The sequence below is a fragment of the Bubalus kerabau genome, chromosome 17 (assembly GCF_029407905.1).
Source record: "Bubalus kerabau isolate K-KA32 ecotype Philippines breed swamp buffalo chromosome 17, PCC_UOA_SB_1v2, whole genome shotgun sequence".
Taxonomy (NCBI): domain Eukaryota; kingdom Metazoa; phylum Chordata; class Mammalia; order Artiodactyla; family Bovidae; genus Bubalus; species Bubalus kerabau.
The window spans coordinates 18,974,956-19,002,641 of NC_073640.1; the positions used below are offsets into that span (position 1 = coordinate 18,974,956).

The 27,686-nt window shown below is 37.3% G+C and overlaps 1 protein-coding gene across 4 annotated transcripts in view; it reads right to left on the reverse strand.

Annotated features, from left to right (window-relative positions):
- Positions 1-27,686, reverse strand: part of ITFG1 (integrin alpha FG-GAP repeat containing 1) — a 315,997-nt gene that overhangs the window by 285,377 nt on the left and 2,934 nt on the right. For all 4 annotated transcript variants that reach the window (XM_055552729.1, XM_055552730.1, XM_055552727.1 and 1 more), the window contains exons 2-5: positions 27,356-27,428; positions 22,577-22,722; positions 21,100-21,157; positions 19,830-19,904 (exon numbers count right to left, since the gene is read on the reverse strand). In XM_055552729.1, coding sequence (XP_055408704.1) covers positions 19,830-19,904; positions 21,100-21,157; positions 22,577-22,664 — 221 coding nt within the window. In that variant the 5' untranslated portion in view covers positions 22,665-22,722; positions 27,356-27,428. The remainder of the gene's footprint in view (positions 1-19,829; positions 19,905-21,099; positions 21,158-22,576; positions 22,723-27,355; positions 27,429-27,686) is intronic.

The window sequence follows — 27,686 nt, forward strand, 5'->3', positions numbered from 1 at the left end:
TATACCTAAGAGTAGAATTCCTGAGTCACATGGCAATTCCATACTTTCTGAAGAACTGTCAAACCATTTTCCAAAGTGGCTTCATCACCCAGCATTCTCACTAGCCATGTATGGGTGTTGCAAGATCTCCATTCCACCGTAAACACTTATTACTGTCCCTTCCTCTTATTATAGGTATCCTGAAAGATTCTTATGGTTTTGATTTCTATTTTCCTGATGTTAGTGATGTTCACCATGTTTTCATGTGCTTAATGGCCATTTGTACATCTTTGGAGAAATGTCTAATCAAATTCTTTGCCTATTTTTGAGCATGTTTTCATGTGCTTACTGGACAGCTGTATCTCTCTGGAGAAATGTCTAATCAAATTCTGTGCCTATTTTTAAATTGAGTAACTTATTGCTTAGAGCTATAAGAATTCTTTATGTAGACTAGATCCTAGATCTTTATCTGGTGCATGATTTGACAATATTTTCTCCCAATCTGTACACTGTCTTTTCAGTCTCTTGACAGTGTCCTATGCTGTATAAAATCTTTTTATTTTGATATATCCAATTCATCCAATTTAACTTGTGTAGCTTTTTACTTTTACTACCAGGTATAAGAATCCATTTCCAAATGCTTTTTCCTGAGGGTTTTATAGTTTCAGCTCTTACATTTATTACTATCTTTAATTCTTGAAGTGTAAGAAAAGTAACTTGATATTTTCATGAGTGATACTTTCCCAAGACTGTGGAGAATGATAATTATCTTTTAAAAATATTAATTCCAAAGTTTTGAGCCACAGAAAAGAATGAGTTTAGATCTCCTACCTCATACCATATTCCAAAAATTAACTCAAATGAGTCAAAATGCTAAAAGAAATAGGAACTCTTAAACATTGGTAGTGGAACTACAAAATGGTCTTTAGTCAATGGAAAAAAGTTTGGCAGTTCTTCAAAAGGTCAGACACTGAATTGCCATTTGACTCTGCATTTCTATATCTAGGTATATACCCATAGGAATTGAAAAAGAGGTATTCAAACCAATACTGATACATGAATGATCTCAGTAGCACAGAATATCCACCAATGGATGAATGGATAAACAAACTGTCATAGCCATACAATGAAAATAATATCTAGTCATAAAAACAACCAGAGTGCTGATAAATGGTACAATATGGATGGACTTTTAAAACATGCTATGTGATAGAAACTAAACTCAAAAGGTCATATCTTTTATGATTTTGTTTATATGAAATGCCCGTAATAAATACAAATTCTGGAGACAGAAAGCAGATTAGTGGTTACTAAGTGTGGGCGTAAAGGGGAAAGGGAGCGTGAGTGCTCAGTGGATACAGGGTTTTCTTTTGGAGAGATGAAAAGCCATGGAAACCAGGTGATGGTTGCACAACATTGTAAATGTTCTAAACATCACTAAACTGTACACAATAATGGTTACCTTTAATAATGTGATGTGAATTTTACCTCACTAAAAAACCAACAGTGCAAAATTTACATATACCCTTCTTTACATTTCTCCAATGTTAACATCTAATATAACCTTAGTACATTTGTCAAAATCAGGAAGGTCACACTTGTAGACTATTGGGAACTATAAAAAGAAGAGCAAGTTTAAACAAAATCATGCCCCCATAATTCCCCATCAATGAAGAATATTCCAATGTCAAAGGCATTCCCATTGGTCAAGGCTCTAAATAAATCAGCTTCCTCCAAAAGGTCTTTACTCTTCTGTTTCATTATTATATGTTTCTCCACTAACAGTACTTTGGTTTGGATCAAAGTTATAGAGAAACTCTCTGAGAGTGTATCCAAGGTATCCTGATTTCATGGTTTGAATTGATGCCTAACCAGGACCCGGCTCCCAAATACTCGTTGAACTGAACTGTAGTCTCAAGTGGCATGTCCTATTCTTCTCTACTTCTAGTGAGAAGTTGCTCTTTTTTCACAGTACTATGTTCCAGTCCAACACAGACGCACAGACAAGCTGCCTCTGAAGAGCAATTAAAAGGTATTTAAGTCCACCTTAATTGTCAACCCAATATCCGATTAAGGAGACAGCAAACAAGGTTCACCTGTGAATTTAGTTTTGCCATGTTTGGAAAATGGAAATAATTGGACAATTTCTTATTTGCAGGTGGAATCAGGAGGAAAGTATAAGCATTCAACAGGAGAATATTTTCTCTATGCAAAGAGTCTGTGTTGGACAAACAGTAACTTCTTCCCAATAAACTTCTTCTACATTCTTTTTAAGTACATACTCATGGTTTGTTCACTTCAGTCGCTCAGTCATGTCAGACTCTTTGCGACCCCATGAATCGCAGCACGCCAGGCATCCCCGTCCATCACTAACTCCCGGAGTTTACCCAAACTCATGTCCATCGAGTCAGTGATGCCATTCAGCCACCTCATCCTCTGTTGTCCCCTTCTCCTCCTGCCCCCAATCCTTCCCAGCATCAGGGTCTTTTCCAATGAGTCAACTCTTCGCATGAGGTGGCCTAAGTATTGGAGTTTCAGCTTCAGCATCAGTCCTTCCAATGAACACCCAGGACTGATCTCCTTTAGGATGGATTGGTTGGATCTCCTTGCAGTTCAAGGGACTCTCAAGAGTCTTCTCCAACACCACAGTTTAAAAGCATCAATTCTTTGCCATCAGCTTTCTTCACAGCACAACTCTCACATCCATACATGACCACAGGAAAAACCAAAGCCTTGACTAGACGGACCTTTGTTGGCAAAGTAATGTCTCTGCTTTTTAATATGCTGTCTAGGTTGGTCACAACCTTCCTTCCAAGGAGTAAGCATCTTTTAATTTCATGGCTGCAATCACCAACTGCAGTGATTTTGGAGCTCCAAAAAATAAGTCTGACACTGTTTCCCCATCTATTTCCCATGAAGTGATGGGACCAGATGCCATGATCTTCGTTTTCTGAATGTTGAGCTTTAAGCCAACTTTTTCACTCTCCTCTTTCACTTTCACCAAAAGGCTTTTTAATTCCTCTTCACTTTCTGCCATAAGGGTGGTGTCATCTGCATATGTGAGGTTATTGATATTTCTCCTGGCAATCTTGATCCAGCTTGTGCTTCATCCAGCCCAGCATTTCTCATGATGTACTCTGCATATAAGTTAAATAAGCAAGGTGACAATATACAGCCTTGACATACTCCTTTTCTTTTCCTATTTGGAACCAGTCTGTTGTTCCATGTTCAGTTCTAACTGTTGCTTCCTGACCTGCATAGCGATTTCTCAAGAGGCAGGTGAAGTGGTCTGGTATTCCCATTTCTTTAAGAATTTTCCAGAGTTTCGGTGGTCCACACAATCAAAGGCTTTGGCACAGTCAATAAAGCAGTACTAGATGTTTTTCTGGAACTCTCTTGCTTTTGATGATTCAATGGATGTTGGCAATTTGATCTCTGGCTCCTCTGCCTTCTAAATACAACTTGAATACCTGGAAGTTTACGATTTACATACTGCTGAAGCTTGGCTTGGAGAATTTTGAGCATTACTTTACTGGCGTGTGAGATGAGTGCAACTGTGCGGTAGTTTTAGCATTCTTTGGCATTGCCTTTGGGATTGGAATGAAAACTGATCTTTTCCAGTCCTGTGGCCACTGCTGAGTTTTTCAAATTTGCTGGCATATTGAGTGCAGCACTTTCACAGCATCATCTTTCAGGATTTGAAAAAGCTCAACTGAAATTTCATCACCTCCATTAGCTTTGTTCTTAGTGATGCTTCCAAAGGCCCACTTGACTTTGCATTCTAGGGTGGCCAGCTCTAGGTGAGTGATCACACCGTTGTGAATATCTGGGTCATGAAGATCTCTTTTGTATAGTTCTTCTGTGTATTCTTGCCACTTCTTCTTAGTATCTTCTGATTCTGTTAGGTCCATACCATTTCTGTCCTTTATTGAGCCCATCTTTGCATGAAATGTTCCATTGGTATCTCTAGTTTTATTGAAGAGATCTCTAGACTTTTCCATTCTACTGTTTTCCTCTATTTCTTTGCACTGATTGCTGAGGAAGGCTTTCTTATCTCTCCTTGCTATTTTTTGGAACTCTGCATTCAAATGGGTGTATCTTTCCTTTTCTCCTCTGCTTTTCTCTTCTCTTTTATTCACCGCTATTTGTAAGGCTTTCTTAGACAACAATTTTGCCTTTTTGAATTTCTTTTCCTTGGGGATGGTCTTGATCCCTGTCTCCTGTACAATGTCACAAACCTCATTCCATAGTTCATCAGGCACTCTATCTATCAGATCTAGGCCCTTAAATCTATCTCTCACTGCCACTGTATAATCATAAGGGATTTGATCTAGGTCATACCTGAATGGTCTAGTGGTTTTCCCTACTTTCTTCAACGTCAGTCTGAATTTGGCAATAAGGAGTTCATGGTCTGAGCCACAGTCAGCTCCTGGTCTTGTTTTTGCTGACTGTATAGAGCTTCTCCATCTTTGGCTGCAAAGAATATAATCAGTCTGATTTCAGTGTTGACCATCTGGTGATTTCCATGTGTAGAGACTTCTCTTGTGTTGTTGGAAGAGGGTGTTTGTTATGACCAGTGCATTTTCTTGGCAAAACTCTATTAGTCTTTGCCCTGCTTCATTCCGTATTCCAAGGCCAAATTTGGCTGTTACTCCAGGTGTTTCTTGACTTCCTCCTTTTGCATTCCAGTCCCCTATAATGAAAAGGACATCTTTTTTGGGTGTTAGTTCTAAAAGGTCTTGTAGGTCTTCATAGAACCGTTCAACTTCAGCTTCTTCAGCGTTACTGGTTGGGGCACAGACTTCGATTACTGTGATACTGAATGGTTTGCCTTGGAAACGAACAGAGATCATTCTGTCGTTTTTGAGATTGCATCCAAGTACTGCATTTCGGACTCTTCTGTTGACTATGATGGCTACTGCATTTCTTCTAAGGGATTCTTGCCCACAGTAGTCGATATAATGGTTATTGAGTTAAATTCACCTATTCTAGTCCATCCTAGTGCGCTGATTCCTAAAATGTCAATGTTCACTCTTGCCATCTCCTGTTTGACCACTTCCAATTTGCCTTGATTCATTTCACTTTCATGCATTGGAGAAGGAAATGGCAACCCACTCCAGTGTTCTTGCCTGGAGAATCCCAGGGACAGGGGAGCCTGGTGGGCTGCCATCTATGGGGTTGCACAGAGTTGGACACGACTGAAGTGACTTAGCAGCAGCAGCAGCATGGACGTAACAACATTCCAGGTTCCTATGCAATATTGCTCTTTATAGCATAGGACTTTACTTCCATCACCGATCACATCCACATCTGAGTGTTGTTTTTCCTTTGTCTCTGCATTCTTTCTAGAGTTATTTCTTCACTTATCTGCAGCAGCATACTGGGCACCTATCGACCTGGGGAGTTCATCTTTCAGTGTCATCTCTTTTTGTCTTTTTATACTGTTCTAATTACATTAAAAAATATCAGACTCAGGCTACACAGTCTATGAAAAATTTAACATAAAGTCATTTCAGAAGAGTTTTCTCAGGTTCCCAACAAGCTTGTAAATATAGGCCAAAAGGGAATTAAGAAAACACAACTTTTACATAGATGAGCTCTATGAGGCTAATCATGTGGCTGTTTCTAATTAAAACACAAACAGCTATTGATTTAACTTATCACAGAATTTTTCATAGGTTTGCTTTGAAATAAGTTATACCTAGAATTTTGGAAAACCTCAATTACTAATTTTTGACATTTTGTCCTAGGAGCTATTTAACAAAACATACATTTCAAATGAAGAATCTAGAGTAACGATACAGCAAACAGTATAAAATGGCAGACTATGGGCCAATGCAGATTAAAGATATATTTTATTTGACCTACACATTATTTTAATAAGTTTGAATTCAGAAGTATAACAAATTAAAAATCACATTTCAAATAAAAATTAAGATTTCCAGCTTCTTTTGAAATATAAAGTCTGGCAACCAACTGGTCCTTTTCAGACATAGCGAGTGCCTGGGGGCAGGTCAAGGTTCAGCCTTTCCAAACTGTTCACTCACTTTGGTTTCCTTCTGGGTCCCATCAGACATTTGAGTTTGCAACCCCTACTGAAACATCAACTGTAATATTGCTATCTTGAACATTTCAAATCAATATTAAAGTTCCTGACGGTATTTTAAATTTTATACTTTTTACATTAATATCTCTTAAAAGGCAGTTAGCAGGTCCTTATAGTTTATTTTATCTATAAGTGTCTATTTTACAAATAGTGTCTATTTACCATTCTGATGACTTATCAAACCTAAGTGGGAGAGAGAGAAAGAGCTTCTGTTTCTTTTGTGGTACATTTTAAGATTACTGAAAACTGTATCTGCAGTTGTTTAACAGAATTAAATGTTTTAAAAATTTAAGTAGCTGAAAATAAAATTCATTTCTCCTCTTGCCTTTAATGCTGCTTTTTGTATACAACATAGTTTTTCACTAAGAGACAGATAATAGGAAACTTCCCGGGTGGCTCAGTGGAAAAGAATCCACCTGCTAAAGCAGGAAACACAGGTTCAACACTTTGTCTGGGAAGATTCCACATGCTGCTTGAGCCTGTGTCTAGAGCCCAGGAACCACAACTACTGAGCCCACATGCCACAACTTTCAAAGCCCATGTGCCCTAGAGCCCAGGCTCCACAAAAAGCCAAGCTGCCACAATAAGAAGCCCATGTACTGCACCTAGAGAATAGCCCCTGCTGGCAGCAACTAGAAAAAACCTGCACAGCAACAGAAACCCAGCACAGTAAAAACAAAACAACAACAACAAAAAAGCAGACACCATATTTTTAAAGCAACTATACCCATATAAACTATAATTTCCTCAACTCCATTTGAAGGGCAAGGTCACAGATGCAAACTGCTCTGATGACAAAGGAAAAAAACAGCAGAGATGAAAAAGTGGGCAGTTCTGAGGGCCAAGATGAATCTATCTGTTAAGATGTCTCAACCTGTGTAGAAAATTTCAGTTATTTGTCCCCCACCCTCCTCCCTGCCATCGCCACACAGGAAACATAATTATGTCAAAGTGTTCATTTCTGGGCATCATCACCCTCAATTTCAAAGAATAGCATTTGTCAAAGAATGAATTTAAATGTAATTAATGTCAACTGTAGCTTTTAGTTGCCTATAGTAACAGCTCTTAGAAATGACTGCTAATCCACCCACTTTTCAACGATCAGGTTATACTGAATTGTTTTATGATACTCGGGTAAAAGCAGTTACTAGGGGATGGCTCTACTGTCAGTATGGGTCTAGTACACTTCTCTAAGCTGCCTAGTCCAGCCGTTTTAAAACATTTTTGCTCAAACAGATTCTAAGAGAATTTGGAAAAACCTGACGGCTCAGCAGGTAAAGAGTCTGCCTGCAATGCAAGAGACACAGGAGATGGAGCTTCGATCCCTCGGTCGGGAAGGTCCCCTGGAGGAGGAAATGGCAAGCTGCTCCAAGATTCTTGCCTGGAAAATTTCATGGACAGAGGAGCCTGGCAGTCTACCATCCAAAGGGTCGCAAAGACTCGTACAGGAACGACTGAGCAACTAAACACAAATATATCCCTTAATACATTTAAGCTCATTTCTAAGAAAGCAATGTAAATATTTTCATTGTCTTAAATATATTCCCAGGTCAAGAGACATAAGAGACGTGGGTTTGATCCCTGGTTTGGGACGATTCCCTGGAGGAGGAAATGGCACTCTATTTCAGTATTCTTGCTAAGAGAATCCCATGTTTAGAGAACCCTGGCAAACTATAATACAAGGAGTTGCAAAGAATCAGACAAAACTGAATATCTGAGCCACAAATAGCTACAAAATATGTAAATACTTGAATCTGTTAGAATTATTGATATTTTTAAAATAAAATGATTATCAGTTCAGTTCAGTCGCTCAGTCGTATCCAACTCTTCGCAACCCCATGAATCGCAGCACGCCAGGCCTCCCTGTCCATCATGAAACTCCGGGAGTTCACTCAGACTCACGTCCATCGAGTCAGTGATGCCATCCAGCCATCTCATCCTTTGCCGTCCCCTTCTCCTCCTGCTCCCAATCCCTCCCAGCATCAGTCTTTTCCAATGAGTCAACTCTTTGCATGAGGTGGCCAAAGTACTGGAGTTTCAGCTTCAGAATCATTCCCTCCAAAGAAATCCCAGGGCTGATCTCCTTCAGAATGGACTAGTTGGATCTCCTTGCAGTCCAAGGGACTCTCAAGAGTCTTCTCCAACACCACAGTTCAAAAGCATCAATTCTTTGGCGCTCAGCTTTCTTCACAGTCCAACTCTCACATCAATACATGACCACAGGAAAAACCATAGCCTTGACTAGACGGACCTTTGTTGGCAAAGTAATGTCTCTGCTTTTCAATATGCTATTTAGGTTGGTCATAACTTTCCTTCCAAGGAGTAAGAGTCTTTTAATTTCATGGCTGCAGTCACCATCTGCAGTGATTTTGGACCCCCCAAAATAAAGTCTGACACTGTTTCCACTGTTTCCCCATCGATTTCCCATGAAGTGATGGGACCGGATGCCATGATCTTCGTTTTCTGAATGTTGAGCTTTAAGCCAACTTTTTCATTCTCCTCTTTCACTTTCATCAAGAGGCGTTTGAGTTCCTCTTCACTTTCTGCCATAAGGGTGGTGTCACCTGCATATCTGAGGTTTTTGATATTTCTCCTGGCAATCTTGATTCCAGCTTGTGTTTCTTCCAGTCCAGCATTTCTCATGAGTTAAATAAGCAGGGTGATAATATACAGCCTTAACGTACTCCCTTTCCTATTTGGAACCAGTCTGTTGTTCCATGTCCAGTTCTAACTGTTGCTTCCTGACCTGCATACAGATTTCTCAAGAGGCAGGTCAGGTGGTCTGGTATTCCCATCTCTTTCAGAATTTTCCACAGTTTATTATGATCCACATAGTCAAAGGCTTTGGCATAGTCAATTATGCAGAAACAGATGTTTTTCTGGAACTCTCTTGCTTTTTCCATGATCCAGCGGATGTTGGCAATTTGATTTCTGGTTCCTCTGCCTTTTCTAAAACCATATCTTGTGGAACAAAACAGCCCCGAAATAAACCTACGTACTGACAGTCAATTAATCAAAGACAAAAGAAAAAGTAAAAGTCTCTCTGTCGTGTCTGACTCCGAGATAGATGTACTGAATAGACATTTTTCCAAAGAGAAAATGCAGATGGACAAAAGGCACATGAAAAGATGCTCAAAATTGCTAATTATCAGAGAAATGTAAATCAAAACTATAATGAGACATCACCTCACGCCTGTCAGAATAGTTATCATCAACAAGAAAAGAAATAACAAATGTGGGTGAGGATGTGCAGAAAAGGGAAGCCTAGCACACTGCTGGTAGAAATGTAAATTGGTATAGCCACTGTGAAAAACAGTATGGAGGTTTCTCAAATATTAAAAACAGAGTTGGGCCTCCCTGGTGGCTCAGTGGTGAAAAACCTGCCTGCCAATGCAGAAAACATGGGTTTGATTCCTGATCTGCAAAGATTCCACGTGTCATGGAGCAGCTGGGCCTCTGTGCCCCAGCTACTGAGCCTGTGCTCTAGAGCCCAAGAGCCACAACTACTGAAGTTCGAGCACCTAGAGCCTGTGCTCCACAACAAGAGAGACCGCGGCAGGGAAGCCCACACACCACAACTAGAGAGTAGCCCCGTTCACTACACCTAGAGAAAAGCCTGCACAGCCAAAAATAAATAAACACATACATAAAATTTATTAACTTGTATATTATCATATATAAATAGAGCACCAGTCCAGATTTGATGCATGACACAGGGTGCTCAGGGCTGGTGCACTGGGATGACCCAGAGGGAGGGGGATCAGGATGGGGAACACATGTAAACCCATGGCTGATTCATATCAATGTATGGCAAAAACCACTACAATATTGTGAAATAATTAGCCTCCAACTAAAATAAACAAATTAAATTTAAAAAATTATAAAGAAATAAAAATAGAGCTACCATATAATCCAGCAATTCCACCCCTAGATATATATATCTTAAAAAAATAAAAACACTAATTCAAAAAGATACATGTTCATAACAGCATTACTTACAAAAGCCAAGACATGCAATCAACCCAAGTGTCTAACAGATGAACAGATAAAGATATGATCTATGTTATGTGTGCTTGTGTGTGTGATAGAGGTATACACACATAACCACATATACTCACAATGGAATACTTACTTATCTATAAAAGGCAAAACTTAAGAGAACATTATGCTAAGTAAAATGTGTTAGAAAAGATAAACACTGTAAGATATCACTAGTATATGGAACTTAAAAAATACAAAAAACTAGTGAATATAATAAAAAACAAGGAGGTTGGCTCACAAATATAACAGAGAACAAACTAGTGGTTACCAGTGGGGAGCGGAAAGGAGGAGGGACAATACAGTGGCAAGGGAGTAAGAGATAGAAACTATTAAGTATAAAGTGAAGATATATTATACAACACAGGGAATAGAGCCAATACTTTATAATAACAATAAATGGCATATAACACTTAAAATTGTGAATCACTATATTGTACATGTGTAACCTATACTGTATAGCAATTAAACTTCAATAAAAAAAATAAAAATGATTATCCTTAAAAATGCATTCCATGGAATATGGAATATAGATACCATACTGACTGCTACCCACCATCATCCACACATACCCATAAATCACATAAAAAAACTCCTCTTCCTTTTATCCTTGAGCTTGTACTTTAAATTTTCTTACAAAATTTTACGATGATGTAAAATGTTTTTATATCTGGTGTTCTCAGTGATCACTCTATCATGTCTCTCCAAGAAATGTACATCTTCAAATTGGTATTTAAATTGGCTTCATGTATCCAGGTGTTTTAAAAAAATTCTCCTTGAGGTTATTTTAAGTACTACTGTAAAACTGATGAAAATGCACATGCTTTGATAGCTTCTTAAAGGTAAAACTTTACTGGAAATCCATTTTTTGAAGAGATGAATGGAGTTTTAAAATATTAGTTTCAGTTCACTTCAGTTGCTCAGTCCTGTCTGACTCTTTGTGACTCCATGAACCGCAGCACGCCAGGCCTCTCTGTCCATCACTAACTCCCGGAGTTCACCCAAACTCATGTGCATCGAGTCAGTGATGCCATGCAGCCATCTCATCCTCTGTCGTCCCCTTCTCCTCCTGCCCCCAGTCCCTCCCAGCATCAGGGTCTTTTCCAATGAGTCAGCTCTTCGCATCAGGTGGCCAAAGTCTCCTTTAGGATGGTCTCCTTTAGGATGGACCGGTTGGATCTCCTTGCAGTCCAAGGGACTCTCAAGAGTCTTCTCCAACACCACAGTTCAAAAGCATCAATTCTTCAGCACTCAGCTTTCTTCACAGTCCAACTCTCACAGCCATACATGACCACAGGAAAAACCATAGCCTTGACTAGACGGACCTTTGTTGGCAAAGTAAAATCTCTGCTTTTTAATATGCTGTCTAGGTTGGTCATAACTTTCCTTCCAAGGAGTAAGCGTCTTTTAATTTCATGGCTGCAATCACCAACTGCAGTGATTTTGGAGCTCCAAAAAATAAAGTCTGACACTATTTCCCCATCTATTTCCCATGAAGTGATGGGACCAGATGCCATGATCTTTGTTTTCTGAATGTTGAGCTTTACGCCAACTTTTTCACTCTTCACTTTCACTTTCATCAAAAGGCTTTTTAGTTCCTCTTCACTTTCTGCCATAAGGGTGGTGTCATCTGCATATCTGAGGTTATTGATATTTCTCCCGGCAATCTTGATTCCAGCTTGTGCTTCATGCAGCCCAGCGTTTTTCATGATGTACTCTGCATGTAAATTAAATAAGCAGGGTGACAATATACAGCCTAGACATACTTGTTTTCCTATTTGGAACCAGTCTGTTGTTCCATGTCCAGTTCTAACTGTTGCTTCCTGACCTGCATATAGGTTTCTCAAGAGGCAGGTCAGGTGGTCTGGTAGTCCCATCTCTTTCAGAATTTTACTTATCTTTAAATAGCATGACATTGCTAAAATGAGACAGTATAAAGTCTATATTTTATAGACAGTATAAAGTCTATAAAGACTATAAAGTCTATATTCAGCATAAAGTCTATATTTTTTTCATCTTTATTGGATACAGATATTAAGAAATCTTGTTCATCTGTGTTCATTACAACCTCCCTGGAAATTTAATATTAAACTTAATTTTTTTAGGTATGATAAATACATTGTGATTATGTATTTTTTAAACATCTTTATTTTTTAGGGGTATACACATAAATATTTATAGATTAAAAAATGTCAGGGGAGGGAGTGAGAGAGGGGAATGAAGGAAAAGTTATGAAGGAAATAAGACTGGGCAATAGTTGCTGAGTTTAGTTGGTATATTACTTGCAAATTCACTGTCCATATGCTCCACCTTTCAATATGTTTAAATTTTTCCATAAGAAAAGTAAAAAAAAAAAATTAGAGCTGCTGATTTACCTTATTCAACTTATGGAAAATGTTTGCCGTAAGATACAACTAACAAATCCAGTCCTCACTGTCAAAACAATCTCCAAATGAAGGTTATTTTGTGTTAAGAGTTTGATCTCTTTTTTTCAATTAAAATAAATGTGTTAACACGTGTTTTAAGGAATAATGTAAAAACTGCTGAGAAAAGTACACATATATTATAGGAAAGATTACTAAAAGCAGTCAAGATGAAAACAAGGTAATTTTGATAAAATTGATTTAACAACTTTCATAACAGGTTATAAGACAGTAAAGTAACATGTTGTTTATCTTTAATGAACTTAAAGCAATGCAATGTGAAGTACAGCTAAAATAATTTATAATATAGTAGTATGATAAAAATGTATTAGTTGATTAAATGTATGTGAATACTGAACTCTGGAATCTGGCTTTTGGAGTAATTAAATAAAAGTAATCCGTCCATTCTAAAGGAGATCAGGCCTGGGTGTTCTTTGGAAGGAATGATGCTAAAGTTGAAACTCCAGTACTTTGGCCACCTCATGCAAAGAGGTGACTCATTGGAAAAGACCCTGATGCTGGGAGGGACTAGGGGCAGGAGGAAAAAGGGACGACAGAGGATGAGATGGCTGGGTGGAATCACCAACTCAATGGACATGAGTTTGAGTGAACTCCGGGAGCTGGTGATGGACAGGGAGTCCTGGTGTGCTGTGATTCATGGGGTTGCAAAGAGTCATACATGACTGAACAACTGAACTGAATCATAAAAATGAGAAATAATACCATTTATTTCTTATTTCTTTAGACATACCACATTTCCCCCTATGAGTTTAATAAGGGAAAAAGGTATACACTACAAAAAATTATTTCACTCATGAAACCAACATGTAAGCTTATTTTCTATCAATACAAGAAAGAAAAGAATAAACGTTTCATAAGACAAAATAAGATATCTGACTTTAAATGGAATTTTCTTGATATGATTTGATAAAATAGATTTTAGCTACTGTTACAACAAATGGGTACCAAAAATGAAATAAATTATATAAAAGTTTTATCCATAGGTTTAGTGGCCCTTGAGAACATTCCAGTCACACCTGAAACAATCATTGTCATGATCCAAAACTACACTGGCATGAAAAGTACCTTCTTTCCATTTAATTATGTGTCTTAGAGACAAAGTACTAAGAATAGCTAAAAGGTTGGCTTTGCTGAAATTGGCATTTCTTATGGATACTCTCGGAGAAGGCAATGGCACCCCACTCCAGTACTCTTGCCTGGAAAATCCCATGGACTGAGGAGCCTGGTAGGCTGCAGTCCATAGGGTTGCTAAGAGTCGGACACGACTGAGCGATTTCACTTTCACGCACTGGAGAAGGAAATGGCAACCCACTCCAGTGTTCTTGCCTGGAGAATCCCAGGGACGGGGAGCCTGGTGGGCTGCCGTCTATTGGGGTCACACAGAGTCGGACACAACTGAAGTGACTCAGCAGCAGCAGCAGCATGGATACTCTTTGCTATGCTTCCCAGGACCCTCTCTCAGTAATTATTAGATTCTTTGACAGTAGTAAGGGAATGGAGGAGGCCAAGTTATTTAACAAAAGCTGTCATACTCCCACAACCCTTCTCTAGCAGCCTGAGTTCAGAACATCTTAAATGTGGATCAAAGTGCTCTTTTTGCTACCAAGCTTCATCTGAAGGTATTATGAAAGAGGAAAATCTGGAGATTCTATTAGTTTACTGTATCTGTATTTGGTGCTCTATAGGTTTTTACTCCCCTGGAAATGTACCATTTGTGAGATTTAGGAAGGGTAAGGAATACGGTGTGCTAAGTCATTTCAGTTGTGTCTGACTCTTTGTGACCCTATGGACCGTGGTCAGCCAGGCTCCTCTTACCATGGGATTCTCCAAGCAAGAATATTGGAGTGGGTTGCCATGCCCTCCTCCATGGGATCTTCCCAACCCAGAGATCAAACCCATGTCTCCTGAGGTTTCTGCACTGTAGGTGGTTTCTCTACTGCTGAGCCACCAGGGAAGCCTCAAGGAATATGGCATTCTTATATGAAAGAGAAGAAAGTTATTGTGATAATGGGTACATACTCAGGCTCATCAATTTTAGGTAGGAGTGCCTATGAAACCTGAGGATCTAACTGTTTAAATGATCTGTGTTTGCAAGTTCCTTTGCAAGTCTTCACTTATCATAAAAGTAAATAAACACAGCCCACTATACTGTGTTTCCAAAGATGGCCACAGTATTTCCTATCCCACATACTCTTGTACATTTCAATTAAGACGTGCTCACATCAAAAGGTAGAGTCCATAATCCTCAAATTCCCTAGAATATTAGCTAGTTCTTTGATTAGAATGCAGCAGTGATGCTGTTTTACTGCTAGGATTGGGCCTTAAAGAGATCTCCAGCTTCTGTCTATACAGCTTGTATTGCTCCTTCTTGGAAAACAACCACTATGCTATGAGGAATTCTAAGCTAACCATGCTGGAGCACCACCAAGGCCCCCCTGTAATGAGAACAATGGTAATGGCTGTACATAACTGAAGGCAAGAATACAAACTTGGAAGACCAAGAGCACAATCTTGGAAGACCAAGATTCAAATGCCAAATCTGCCATTTATTTATATATTGTGATGGTCACTCATCCTTTGAATTATCTGGCTCCTTGAGCTACATAGCTATCTGTTGTGAGAAAAACATGAGACAGTTCATGCAAACTGCCAACTCCAGAGTTACTAAGTAGTTATTTAAAAATACAAATAGGCTTGTTTGAGATTTTCTTTCTTCTCATTGCTCCCCATGCAACCCCAAGCCTTACAGAGCACAATAAGTTGTACAACCTGAAGTATGCCTCCTCAGGAGGGGCATGGTGCGCAGTCAGATACATGAGAGAAGGGTGGGAAAAGAAGCATCTCTGGAGAACAGAATTACTCTGGTAAATAATTGATGGGTTATTCATTCACTCTTGGACCTCTATGAGAATCAAAGGTGTGGGACGGACCAGATAAATCTTAAGGACCTCTAAGAAACAGCATCTTACATTCGTAAAAGAGAACATGGAGATTTCTTTGAGCCATATCCTTACTTTATCCAAAAGTTCCTACCTCCATAGGGTAATATTATACCTGACAGAAATCCTAGGTCAGGGAAACGGAAGAGTTGGAAGTCTGAGGAGAACCACAGGCTCCCATCTCTACTCAGGACTACTATGGAACTCAGGGAACTGCATGAAGCTCAGAGCCTAGGCCTCCAGACTGTTAAAAACCAAGTACCTATAGGGCATTATCAACAGCATATGCATACTTAAATCATGCAACAGGATGCTAATGAAAGAGGACTTAACCTGCAGTTTCAGGAATTACAAATTATTTTGATTCATTTTAACCTAAATTTGAAATGATAATATATACCAAGCTTACTCAAAATTTGCTCTATACATAAGCTGCTCTAACTGTGCTCGTTACATATGCAAAAAGTAATAAGTAAAAGAAAATGCTTTCATCTCAAAGAAGGAAACACATTTTTTGATATATGCTAATAGAAATATGTTGAATTCAAAACATTTTTAAATTCATCAATATTCATGAACTATTATTGTTGAATTTACTCGCACAGGAACTCAAAAGAAGCTCTTTTTCTGAAAGATTACTACAAAGGAAACACATCTAAAAAATGTAACATTTAACTAAAAACAGTGAGTAAATTTTAAGACTAACATCTTAAATTCACTTAGAAGAAATCAAAAGTTCACTTAACACACAACACTGCCAACCAGAACATAAAACAAAGCAGTATGATCAATCACCAGGGAATCAGGGGTCATTTAACTGACTCCCCAAAGCTTCTGATAGGACTCCAGGAAATAAAATTATGGACCCTTCAGTAACATGCCACTGGAAATAATGACAGCATGTACAATTCTAAGGCATCAGGCTAAAGCTCTTCACTATTTCTGTGGCTTAGTTTTGAGAGGCAAAAAAAAAAAAGGTCTAGAAGAGAAAAGAGAGAATTAGTGAATTCATCTCCAATAGCAAAGTTTCTTTAGGAAAAGAGAAAAGTTAGAAAACCGATGCTCTGTTTCTATGCAAATACCAATAAAAAACTTATTTCTCAAGTCCTAATAGATTCCTTTAAACAACAATGTTCAAAATACAAATGGTGTATAAGGTGAGAAAGAGAGGGGGCTTGTAGGGGAATTCTAAGAAAATATGAATCATATCAGAGCTAGCTTTTCTGTTAGGATTATGAGTATTGATGCTGATAATAAAGTTAAAAGCTCTCTTGAGAGCTTTTACTTGGTTTCCTTTTGCGTTATAAATCTCTTAATTTTCGTATTTTTTTCTAAATAATAGGTTTACATGAAAAATATATTATTTCATTAAGATAAATATTGGCAGTATTTTCTGTAATGCTCCAGCAAGGAAATAAAATCAGCAGTAAAAATGAATGGTGATTTAATAAATCAGTCATTGATTATAATGTGAGAAGATTACACGGTTACATACAAAAAAGGGATTTCTGAATTGAGATTAAATACCTATATTTAAATAGAAGATAGTTCTTTCTGCTAATGGAGGAAAAATATCCACCCACATAACTAAGTTAGAAATAGCTGTTTCCAGTGCCATTAATATTTCATTCAAAATATTCAAGCAGATGCTTGTGAAGTAAAGAGTATGGCAAAAGTTTGTCACATACCTACATTATATTCCCAGGTGTGCACCTTGGGCCTGACCCAGTTATGTGTTTGAATTTTGTATATGAATCATAGAAAATCTGAACAGACCAACATTACATTTGGCTTTGATTAAAATCACAGGTACAAGTGTTTTCACGTCAGTACTAAAAACAACATTCTGAACGCTTATGCAACATCAGTTTCAAATACCCTTTTACAGAAAATGCTCAATAACGATAACCTCACATCATTGTAAAAGCTGTTCTAACACTTAATAGCTAGGTGTTATTTCTAAATAATGTGGCACATTATTTCAAGTCATTATGAAGTGAGGTGGAAGTGCAAACTGAAGCCTCACCTTTGCACATTTAACACAGGAGATTTAGCACCATTTCTGTCCCTATCACTGTACCAAGTAAAAGGGATTCTTCTACCTATCTCTGTTGCTGGCTTAAGACTGACCACCTGTACGCTTACTCCAGATCATGTTAGTTTTATCCGTGGGCAGTCTCCTTTTTCCGTGTTCCATGCCTATACTGGGCCACTTACAGCTATGGGCGTTTCAGCACAATCCCATGGGAATACTTAGCACTCTATTCAAATATCATTGCAAAATTTTCCAGGAAGTTTAGGTTCGAGTCAAATTTGATTAAGATAATCTTGGGGTCAGGCATAAATAAGCACAATATTTAAGCTGCAAAAGGTAGATTAGGTTTCTTGATAGATAGGAGTGCACTGCCAAACTGAAGTCACACAAATAGTCCAAAATGCTAATACCAATGGCTTTTTAACTCATGCACCTAATCATATGTCTATAAATTATAAAAAGGATATGACTAAATACATGTATCTTATTTTAGTAACATATTAATGCTTGCCCCAATAGAGAAATCTTCAGCTTTCTTTTGTCTAAATCATGATAATGCTAGCTATAGTCATCCTAACAATGCTCTTGACAGAAATTCTTTGCTGCCAATTTACTTAACTTCATTTTAAAAGGTCGTATCAGGACAAATCTTGGATACAAACTTGTTACCTATAATAGGGTTAGCTACTATTGTTTAATCTGTAACTGAAGTTTAAATGATAAGTATCTTGAAACAGCAGAGTACTACTCCAGTATACTGTAGTATATCAGAGTATAATGTGTAAAAGAGTAAAAGTGAATATATCTTCAGGCAGAATAAGTTTTTAAAGAAGCATCAGAGGACAAAAACACTATGTAGAATTCAGAACAAATAAATAATTTCTGACATTATCACATAACATCCAGGTAGTTATTTTTTTCTAGGCAGTTGTTATTTTTCAATTATCTACAATAACTGTTTCATAAGTTTAAATTTCATAAGGTCAAGCCATATCATATTAAAGATATTCCAAGTATTTCTGTCACTAAAATGGAGACTGTCATAAAATAACAGATTGCCATAAAATAAACCAGACCAGAAATCACCACCACATTCTCAATCACACGTCTACCCAAGGTAAACAGGCAGGGAGAGCCTGTGGTTCCCACACCACACACACACTCAGCGCCTCTCAGGCGCGGCTGCAGAGGCAAAGCAAGAGCCACATCCAGCTGCTCTCTCAAGCAGTGTGCTCTTCCAGACAGTTTTCAAAGTTTGAGGAGAAAAACGGGTTTCTCATTAAAGAGTCATAGTAAGTCTTTAATAGGTCACTATGACTAGCATAAAAACACTCATATTTATTCTTTACTGAGAACTTTAAAAGAAAAAGGACAGAAAATGTGATAGTTTCGCCTCAGAATAGCTCAAATTTCCACAATTTACTCATCTTTGTGCCTGTGAATCTCATTTTGAAAACTAATCATAAAAATACATTACTTCTCCAAAACACAGAAGGAAAATTCATGAGATTTATAGTACCTGGGAAGACAAATTGATAAAGATGGTTCCCTGCACTTGCTGGAAAGTGAAAAAAAAAAAAAAAAGTATTCTGTACTCTTAAAATGTGTACTTCATCAAATATAGAAAACATTAACCAAGTTGAAGGTATCTCATGAAAAGTATCTTGCTATCATCAATTCTTGTGTTAGGAGGACAGTTCTATTCAAATCTAGAGAACTATAATGGAAATCCTCAAATCACATGATAACAGGCAGTCTTCCCTAAGAGTGGCATTCTTGGATATACACAAGCACACATACTGGTCAAGGATAGAGTATACATGGAAAAGTTTCCAGAGCTTAGAGAGAAATGTTTACATTTTCAGGCAATTATTAATTGTTCTTTGAACACAGAAGGAATAAGGCTTATCAGTAAACATATGGGAGTTAACATGAGTAAGGTGGAAAATCAATCAAGATGGCAGCTATCCATAGTATTCAGATTAAATCTTTCCATTTCTAAGAACATCTAATGAACCAATATTTAAATGGGGACTTGCAAAGTTTGTATCTCTAATTTCCAGAGGGATAAAATGATTAAACTGGCTCTACACAGAAACCAGTGACAGATCAAATCCATACTGTTTGAGGAAATTTATATGTTGACCAAATGTCCTTTTAAAAATTAAGGTCTCCAATAAGATGGGGTTTCCCTCTCAGTGGTAAAAGCAATCAGTTCATACACACACACAGCCCCTCTATCACCAACATGTACAATTAACTACATGGTTATAATCATATTTACTCACTTTCCTAATAGTATCTGTGGCTGGCTGGATTCATTTGTGATACCAAATATATCAGGAATTAAGTCACCATTGAAGCTGAAAAGAAAACATTAAAAACATTAAGCAGCTATTCTATTAAATTCTCACTTCCAATTTAATTAGAAAAAAAACTTTGTGTAGGTGTGGTAAACATACAACAGTATCTGTTGCCTAGTCAATTGAATGTCAGAAGTGACAAGTTTAACTTTTGTTATTGGACCCTCTAGCCACCTCGGCACTAAGAATGTGTTTCAGATGGCCCAGCTCCACAGACGATAGGGCCTGTAAGACACTCCTGAGCGCTAGCAAAAGAGCACAGACTATCAGTGACACACAATGGGCATGCAGTATGAGCAAGAAATAAACTTCTGTTGTGAGATTTTGGTGTTGTCTATAGCCTCTGCATAGTCTAGCCTATCTCTGGGTAACAAGGAGACTAATTTCAGAATCATGACCCTCCTCCTTATTTAGTCAGATGGGCTTAGGGGAAATAACCTACAAAAGTAATCCCTAAGATGGTGTAAAAATTTATACTAGCCATTGAATATTTTAACAACAATGAAAAAAACACCTAATTATAAAATAAATCAAGCTGAGAACCTTTCAAAGATTAATCCATGGATTAAAGTTCAGACTTCTAATAGTCACTGACCTATTGATGTACAACTATGATTTTAAAACCTGTACAAAAGGCAGCACTGGAAGCAAGAATGTGGCTGTACATTCTTTAGTCCCCAAGACAGTATCTATATCATTATCAGAATCCTAACAGCTATTTGAATTAACCTTATGTTGGTACAGGAGTCTACTTCGAGGAGATAAATGATAATACTAAGCAAGAGCTGTAAAAAAGGACAAAGTTTTTCCTTAATATAGAAATAGTTCTAAGTCACTAGAGGAAATCCTCTACCCTTCATATCTGCCAATCGACCACTAACAGTTTTATTCAAAAACAGTTATCTTAGTTCTCTGAATAATGACATGGCTAGGATCAATAAATATCCATCATGGACACATTCAAAGCTATTACCAAAAAAACAAATCTCTTTCTTTTTCCAAAACAATGAATTTCATTTTTCTCTTTCTTCCATCATGGCAAGTAAATATCATATAATTAAGAGGGCAGGCCCCTATCAGCTTTAAAGGGAGAATGAACACAGAGCCAATACAAATGAGCAAAGTAATTTCCTACGTGAAAGATTTTATGTTTCTAACCTTAAAATCACCTAAAGGGAAGCAAGCACATACTTACTCCATAATTAGTGGTTCATCTTGGAAAGTCCTATTGAGTATGGTCATATTGCTAGGATCTGTAAAAGAAAAGAAAATACATAAATGAACAGGCATTTTATATTATTTTTTATATCTGCACTCAGGGACGAGAATAATCTTTTACTTTTCCCAAGATTCATCTCTAACTAATTCCAACTTTCACCATTAATCACTAATGAGACACTATAACTTAAGTGGACATCAAGTTTTTAAAGATAAACTATTGGGAAAGTCTATGGGCTTCCCTGATGGCTTAGATAGTAAAGAATCTGTCCGCAATATGGGAGACATAAGTTCAATCCCTGGGCTGGGAAGATCCCCTGGAGAAAGGAATGGCAACCCACTCCAGTATTCTTGCCTGGAGAATTCCATGGACAGAGGAGCCTGGCAGGCTACAGTCCACAGGGTCGCAGCGTTGGACACGATGGAGAGACTACCACTTTCACTTTCATACTACAGTGAAGATATCAGCATTATAATAACTTCCTTTTGAGTCTTCACTCTGAAAATCTTACATGAGTCTTCTTTATTTACGGTTTACCACTAGAGCAGCTGTCAATTAAGACTTTGCTGTAAAGAACCCAATATGTGCAAAACTACTTGATTCTAAAATGTCCAGGCTCTCCTCTCCTCAGTCCTTGAAATCTGGTTCTATGAAAAAAACTGCCCATTCAGGTGTAATTAACTGGTTTTTCAGATAAGATTTGAAGATTCATGGGAAGATAGGGTAGACTGTCTTGCCTGGAGAATCACATGGACAACAAGCCTGGGAGCTATAGTCCACAGGGTTGCAAAGAGTTGGACATGACTGAAGCGACTTAGCATGCACACATGGTGGACAGACTCTCAACCTTTAACCTTTTTGTGCTTTCCTGTACTGGGGAGACCAGAAACCAAAAACAGCATTTCTCAGACATCCTTGCATCTAAGATTCTGAATAAAATGTAAGCCCTGCTAATTAGATACACTATGGGTTTGCAAGGCAGGAATGGCGTGAAGGCTGTGTTCCTGCCATTTATGTCTTAAACGTCTGATCACTGAATTGTAAGTACTGAGGGAGCACTTCTTGTGCAACTGACTGCTTTCTGAGGGTAAAAGGGCAGTAGCTTCTTCAAAGGCTTTGAGAATTGTTCCTGAAAGTTCAACTTAGTGTGTGTTCTTCAGCCAACCCAATAACTCTGTAAAGCATAAAAACCTTTTAATAAATCTCTCTTCCTTAAGCTAACAAGAATGGATTTTGCTCCCTGGAGTTGACTGCAGATCCCTTCTAGGTTGAAAAAGGAGAATCAGAAAACAGACTTTTAAGAAGATTTTTAGAGACAATTACTGACACACAAGAACTGTATTTTTGAACTAATTTTTGAACATTATTTTTGTTACATTTACCTAAGAATACCAGGCATGTTTTTCCTTTAATATCCAGTGACAAATATTAAAGACACTTAAAACAAATTCACCTAATGTTTGATTCTGTCCCCAGAAGATAACAGCTCCTAATTCACCATTGGCATGATTTTTGGGAAGATACGTCAGAAGGACATCCATTTGTGAATCTCCATCATAATCCCCTGGGACTACACTGGTTATCAATGCACTGTAATTACTAAACAAACAAACAAACATGTTAATAGACAAACATTCCAGTAGGGCTATAATAGAAAAGGACACTTTTATATTTATACTATGCAAAAATATTTTCAATGCAAAATACAAAAATTTACAGAACTGATTAATTTCATTGTCTTCTTTAATAGCTTATCATCCTTCACGTATGTAGGTTTCCTTGGACTATGAAAGAATTCAGGATGAATGCAGGGAGTCTTAAGAAATGAGAAAAAGCTGAAATATTTATTAAGAGGAAGTGCAGTTCTATGTGTAAGCGTTGACTTAGTCCTTTCACCTAGTTCTTCTGTCAGAGATACCAGGACCCATGAATGGTGTTTATACAAACAGACGCTGATTATCAACTGTTAAAGCACCAATGAGTAGCACTGTCATTTTATACAAGATATTATTTAAAAATTACTTAATTTTGGATTTCAATGCAGATTTAAATAATCATTTTATTTCTGAAAGGTTTTCAAGATTCATAATGAAAAATATGTTCCTTTTGACCAAACCTGGGAATAAACTATCAAGACATACGTACCTAGTTCTACATCTTTAATAATAAAATATTCTAGAATGGCTTATATTAACTTGAAAAATTTAAAAAAGACATTCTGGAGTGTGGTCATAATGTTGTTTGAGTGACCCAACCAAAAATTAGGCCTTAAATTCAATTTAGATTTAATTCTACTTAAGAACAAATAGCAAGACAGTTTCCAAATAGTCTATGAATAATTATTTTCTAAATGACATCATGAATATAAAAAATTTGTAACAGGTTTTACTTAGAGTGAAATGAGGAAAATACTGATAATTATAAGATTTAGAAAAAATATATAATAATAGCTTTATTTTAATGCAGCTACTTACTATGTCTCAGATATTATATCAAGTGCTTAACAGCTACTATTATTATCTGATCATCTCCATTACCTGAAATAGGTCTTGTTCTTCTTATTGAATAGACCAAGAAACTGAGGTTTGGAGCAATTAAGTTGCTTTCTGAGTTAAAGAGCTACTTAAATGGAATAGCTGGAATTCAAAATTCAGTTGTGTTGTCCTCTAAAATGGATTCTCATTATGATAAAATACTTTTTGTAATGCCAGTTTTCTAAAAGTATTCTGAAAATACTTTAACCTTTCCCTGAAAAATAGCTGGTCTTTAAACTGATGACACTGTAACTGCACATGCTACTATGTGGCAAGCTGTATGTAAGGGCACACCCCTGTTGTGCACCTGTGTGTGTATGATGTGCAGTCATGCATATGCTGCACATACTTGACAGGAATACTTGTTCAAATAAATCCATGATTTGCAGTCAAAAGCTACCCTGAAATAGACAGGAATACATTACAAAGGACTAGATGGGAACTTATCCTAACCAGTTTTATTCCTAAAATTGCCTTGCTTCTTTATGGCTCTAAAAATAGGAATTTGAACTTTAAAAAATAACAGATTGTGATATGCATTGATCTCTTTTTTCAAAGAACCTACTAAAATGATATGGAATGAAATTTGTTTTTTTTAAGCATAACCCTCAAAGACAAAGAGATCATGAAATTTCACAGCAGATGGAGAGATGCTAATTGACTTAACAGGGGGCAAGGAAACAAGAGCTGACCCTTGAAGAATACATGGGGTTAAGGACACTGGCCAGCTGCAGTTGAAAATTCACAGATAACTTTGCAATTGGTCCTCCACACCCTCGGTTCCGTGCTCACAGATTCAACCAACTGTGGACAGCATAGTATTGCAGTATGGATTTAGTGGAAAAAGTATATATATAAGTGGATCTATGTGTTTCAGACCCATATCATTCAATGGTCAACTGTATAGCTTACATACACTTTAGTTTGTAGTGCTTAGAGAAAAGGCTCAAGAAGCTTTTTGTCTTGAAGAACCTTTGATAAGCTTAGAATGTGGAGTCATCAGAAATACCAGATGACAAAAATAAAGCACAAGGCTGAAAAGAGATTTAACTGAAGGTCTGTGATGGTTCCTTTTCCCTCTTTTTCAGCAAGGCATCAACTAGTTTATTTCTGGGAAGTTTCAGATGTCAGAGATTTAAGTTGCAGGAGATGGTAAGATATTGGTCTAAGGCTAAAAACAGGGAGTTAATGGAAAGTCAACAAAAGGAATAGATGGGCCTTTGATCCCAGCTCTGCCAAATCCCTAGGATGCCCGTCAGCCAGGAACATATCCACAGGGCAAGAGATAAATCCCACCATGCAGAGTTTCCAATGAGTTCTTTAGTACTTTATTCTTAATAAAGTTTAATAAAGAGCTACCTGCCTTTTAAAGAAAACTGAATATTAAAGACAGCCAAACAAACAGCAATAAAGAATCTGAAAAAAACAAACAGATAATAGTGAACAAAACAAAGCTTCAAAACTATACTTAAGGACATAAGAGAAGAAAATATATCCATTTAAAAAAAAAAAAAAAAAAGAACAGCATGCTAAGACAAAAGAATAATAAGAGAGCAAAGAAAACTTCTTGGAGATTAAAAAATATAACAGACGGCCTTTCCTGGATCCGAGACAGCCCACAGTCTGCCTATGGATTGTGTTTCCCCCCTGAATAAACCCTCTTTCACTTCAAGTCACAGCTAACATAAAAATATCCAATAAAAGGCCCAAGATAAAATTAAGAATTCCTGGGTGGGGGGAAACCCACAAAATGACAGACACAAATGATATAAAGAAATAAAGGATGGAGTTAGGCAATCCAGTAACCAACTAGAAAGGATTTTTTAAAGAGAAAACAAAAATATAATCAGAGAAATAAGAACATTTCAAAAATTTCCCAGGTATAGAAGACTTGAAGGAGCCCACCTACTGCCCAGAATAATAAAAGAAAAACAGTCTATACCAATACATACTATGAAATTTCAGAAAAAAGGGATAAAGAAGACACCCTAATAGCTTCTAAAATTAAAAATAAAACAAGCTATATTTGAATGATTAGGAAAAAGAACAGCAATGGATTTATAGGTCAATTGAAGAGTGAATATAAAAAGGTTTTGGAAATGGAAGGACATACGCATTTTCAAACTTCTAGAAGGATACACTCCAGTGAAGTAAATGAAGAAGCAAAGAACAAAATGGTACACGATCTAAGAAATAGGGATCAAACAAAGAATAACAAAGGGAAAAATCTCCAAACAGTGACTTTGAAGAAGGCATAGGGCATAAGAGTTCTGACTGGGAAGGAGTGCAACAATGCAAATTCTTTACTTTCTGAGACACTAGGAAAGCCCCAAAACATGGAAATAAACACCAAAACAGCTCAAAGTTTTAAATGTGGTTGTATTTGAGAGAGGAACAGAGGAGTAGAGGAAAAAACAGTGAAGGACAGTTATTTTTTGAAAAGTATACTAAATAAATACAAGAATTTCTAAATTTTTAAGTATATAAAATGACATTAATCAAAGAAAAAGAAATTAATTGGGATTAAAAAAAAAAAAAACAACACTCTGTGGAACCCAAGTCTTTAACAGCCCATAAATTGCCTTAATTTCTAATCTTCCATGTTTGAATTTAAGTTAAATATTAAAGAATTTCAGGACTCATTAGGCCATATGGGAACTTCTTAAATTTTTGGAACAGTTTCTGAAGTAATATCTGATCTTTCTACATACCAATTCATCCTGCACATGACATAAATAAATCAGACAACTTAATATACCGTTTTCATCACTTCTCCTTCAAACAAGAACCTGTAATGATTTTCCATTTTTCATGGGATTGAGGTCAATTCTGATATTTATGAAGGTTTAGTCTGACTTGATCTCATCCTCCTAGTCCATCTCTCTCCAAAGTGTACACTCTACTTCTGTCAGGCAAATCTTTTCATCTTCTTTTCACAACATACTGTTTTTTACTGCCATCTCTTGTTAATGTTGTATCCTGAAAACTGAAAGCCCTCAGCTAAATTTTACCTATTTTAAGGTCAAGCTCAAGTTCCATAACTTTCTAGAAGCTGCCACTTTAGCCTGCACTGACTCATCTCTTCTTCCAGACAGCGATTCAATCCTTGCTTCTTGTAATTTCAAAACTGTTGGCTCACTTTGAATGAGTCACTGTGTTTCATGCAAAGCCAGTCATATATGTATATATATATATAAAACAGGGCTATTATTTGAACACTTAAAAAATTCAGTTTGATTGGAATTTCCTCAAAAGTAACCAGTTAGTCCCCTAGCAGTCACCACCTACCAGTCAATAAAGGTAAAAATTAAAACAGAAGTCACTGACCCCACAGCAAACTCCTCTTTCTGACCGCAAAGTTGACCTGAAGAGCCTGTGAGCAGGCTATTCCCACAGGCACACTCAGGATGAGGGACAATCCCTAAGACATTTAAGAAAGCATATCAGGTCACAAGGGTCTGAAAGGTGCTTATGTAGAACAGACCTGGATCCACTCAGAATTATTTATTTTTTAACTTTAAATTTTTGTACGTTAACTAATTTTCCTAACAAGTTACTTGCTTCATACCTCATAACTACTGGTTTTCTATCACGACATCGTATTAGAGTAAAACTGATTTCAAAAACAATGCAATTGGTTACTGCATGTTATTAAAACAATGACAATTTTACAGAAACACACACACATCTGTACTTACTTCAATGATACATTTACTTTGGGTTTAAAATAGGGTGCATTCTGGTCTGCCAAAAAGACGATTAAGTCATTTCCTAAAAGAGGCAAATATGTAACATTAGAGACACAGATGTATAGAACAGTCTTTTGGACTCTGTGGGAGAGGGAGGGGGGGATGATTTGGGAGAATGGCATTGAAACATGTATAATATCATTTAAGAAACGAATCGCCAGTCCAGGTTCGATGCAGGATACAGGATGCTTGGGGCTGGTGCACTGGGATGACCCAGAGGGATGGTATGGGAGGGAGGTGGGAGGGGGGGTTCAGGATTGGGAACACGTGTACACCCGTG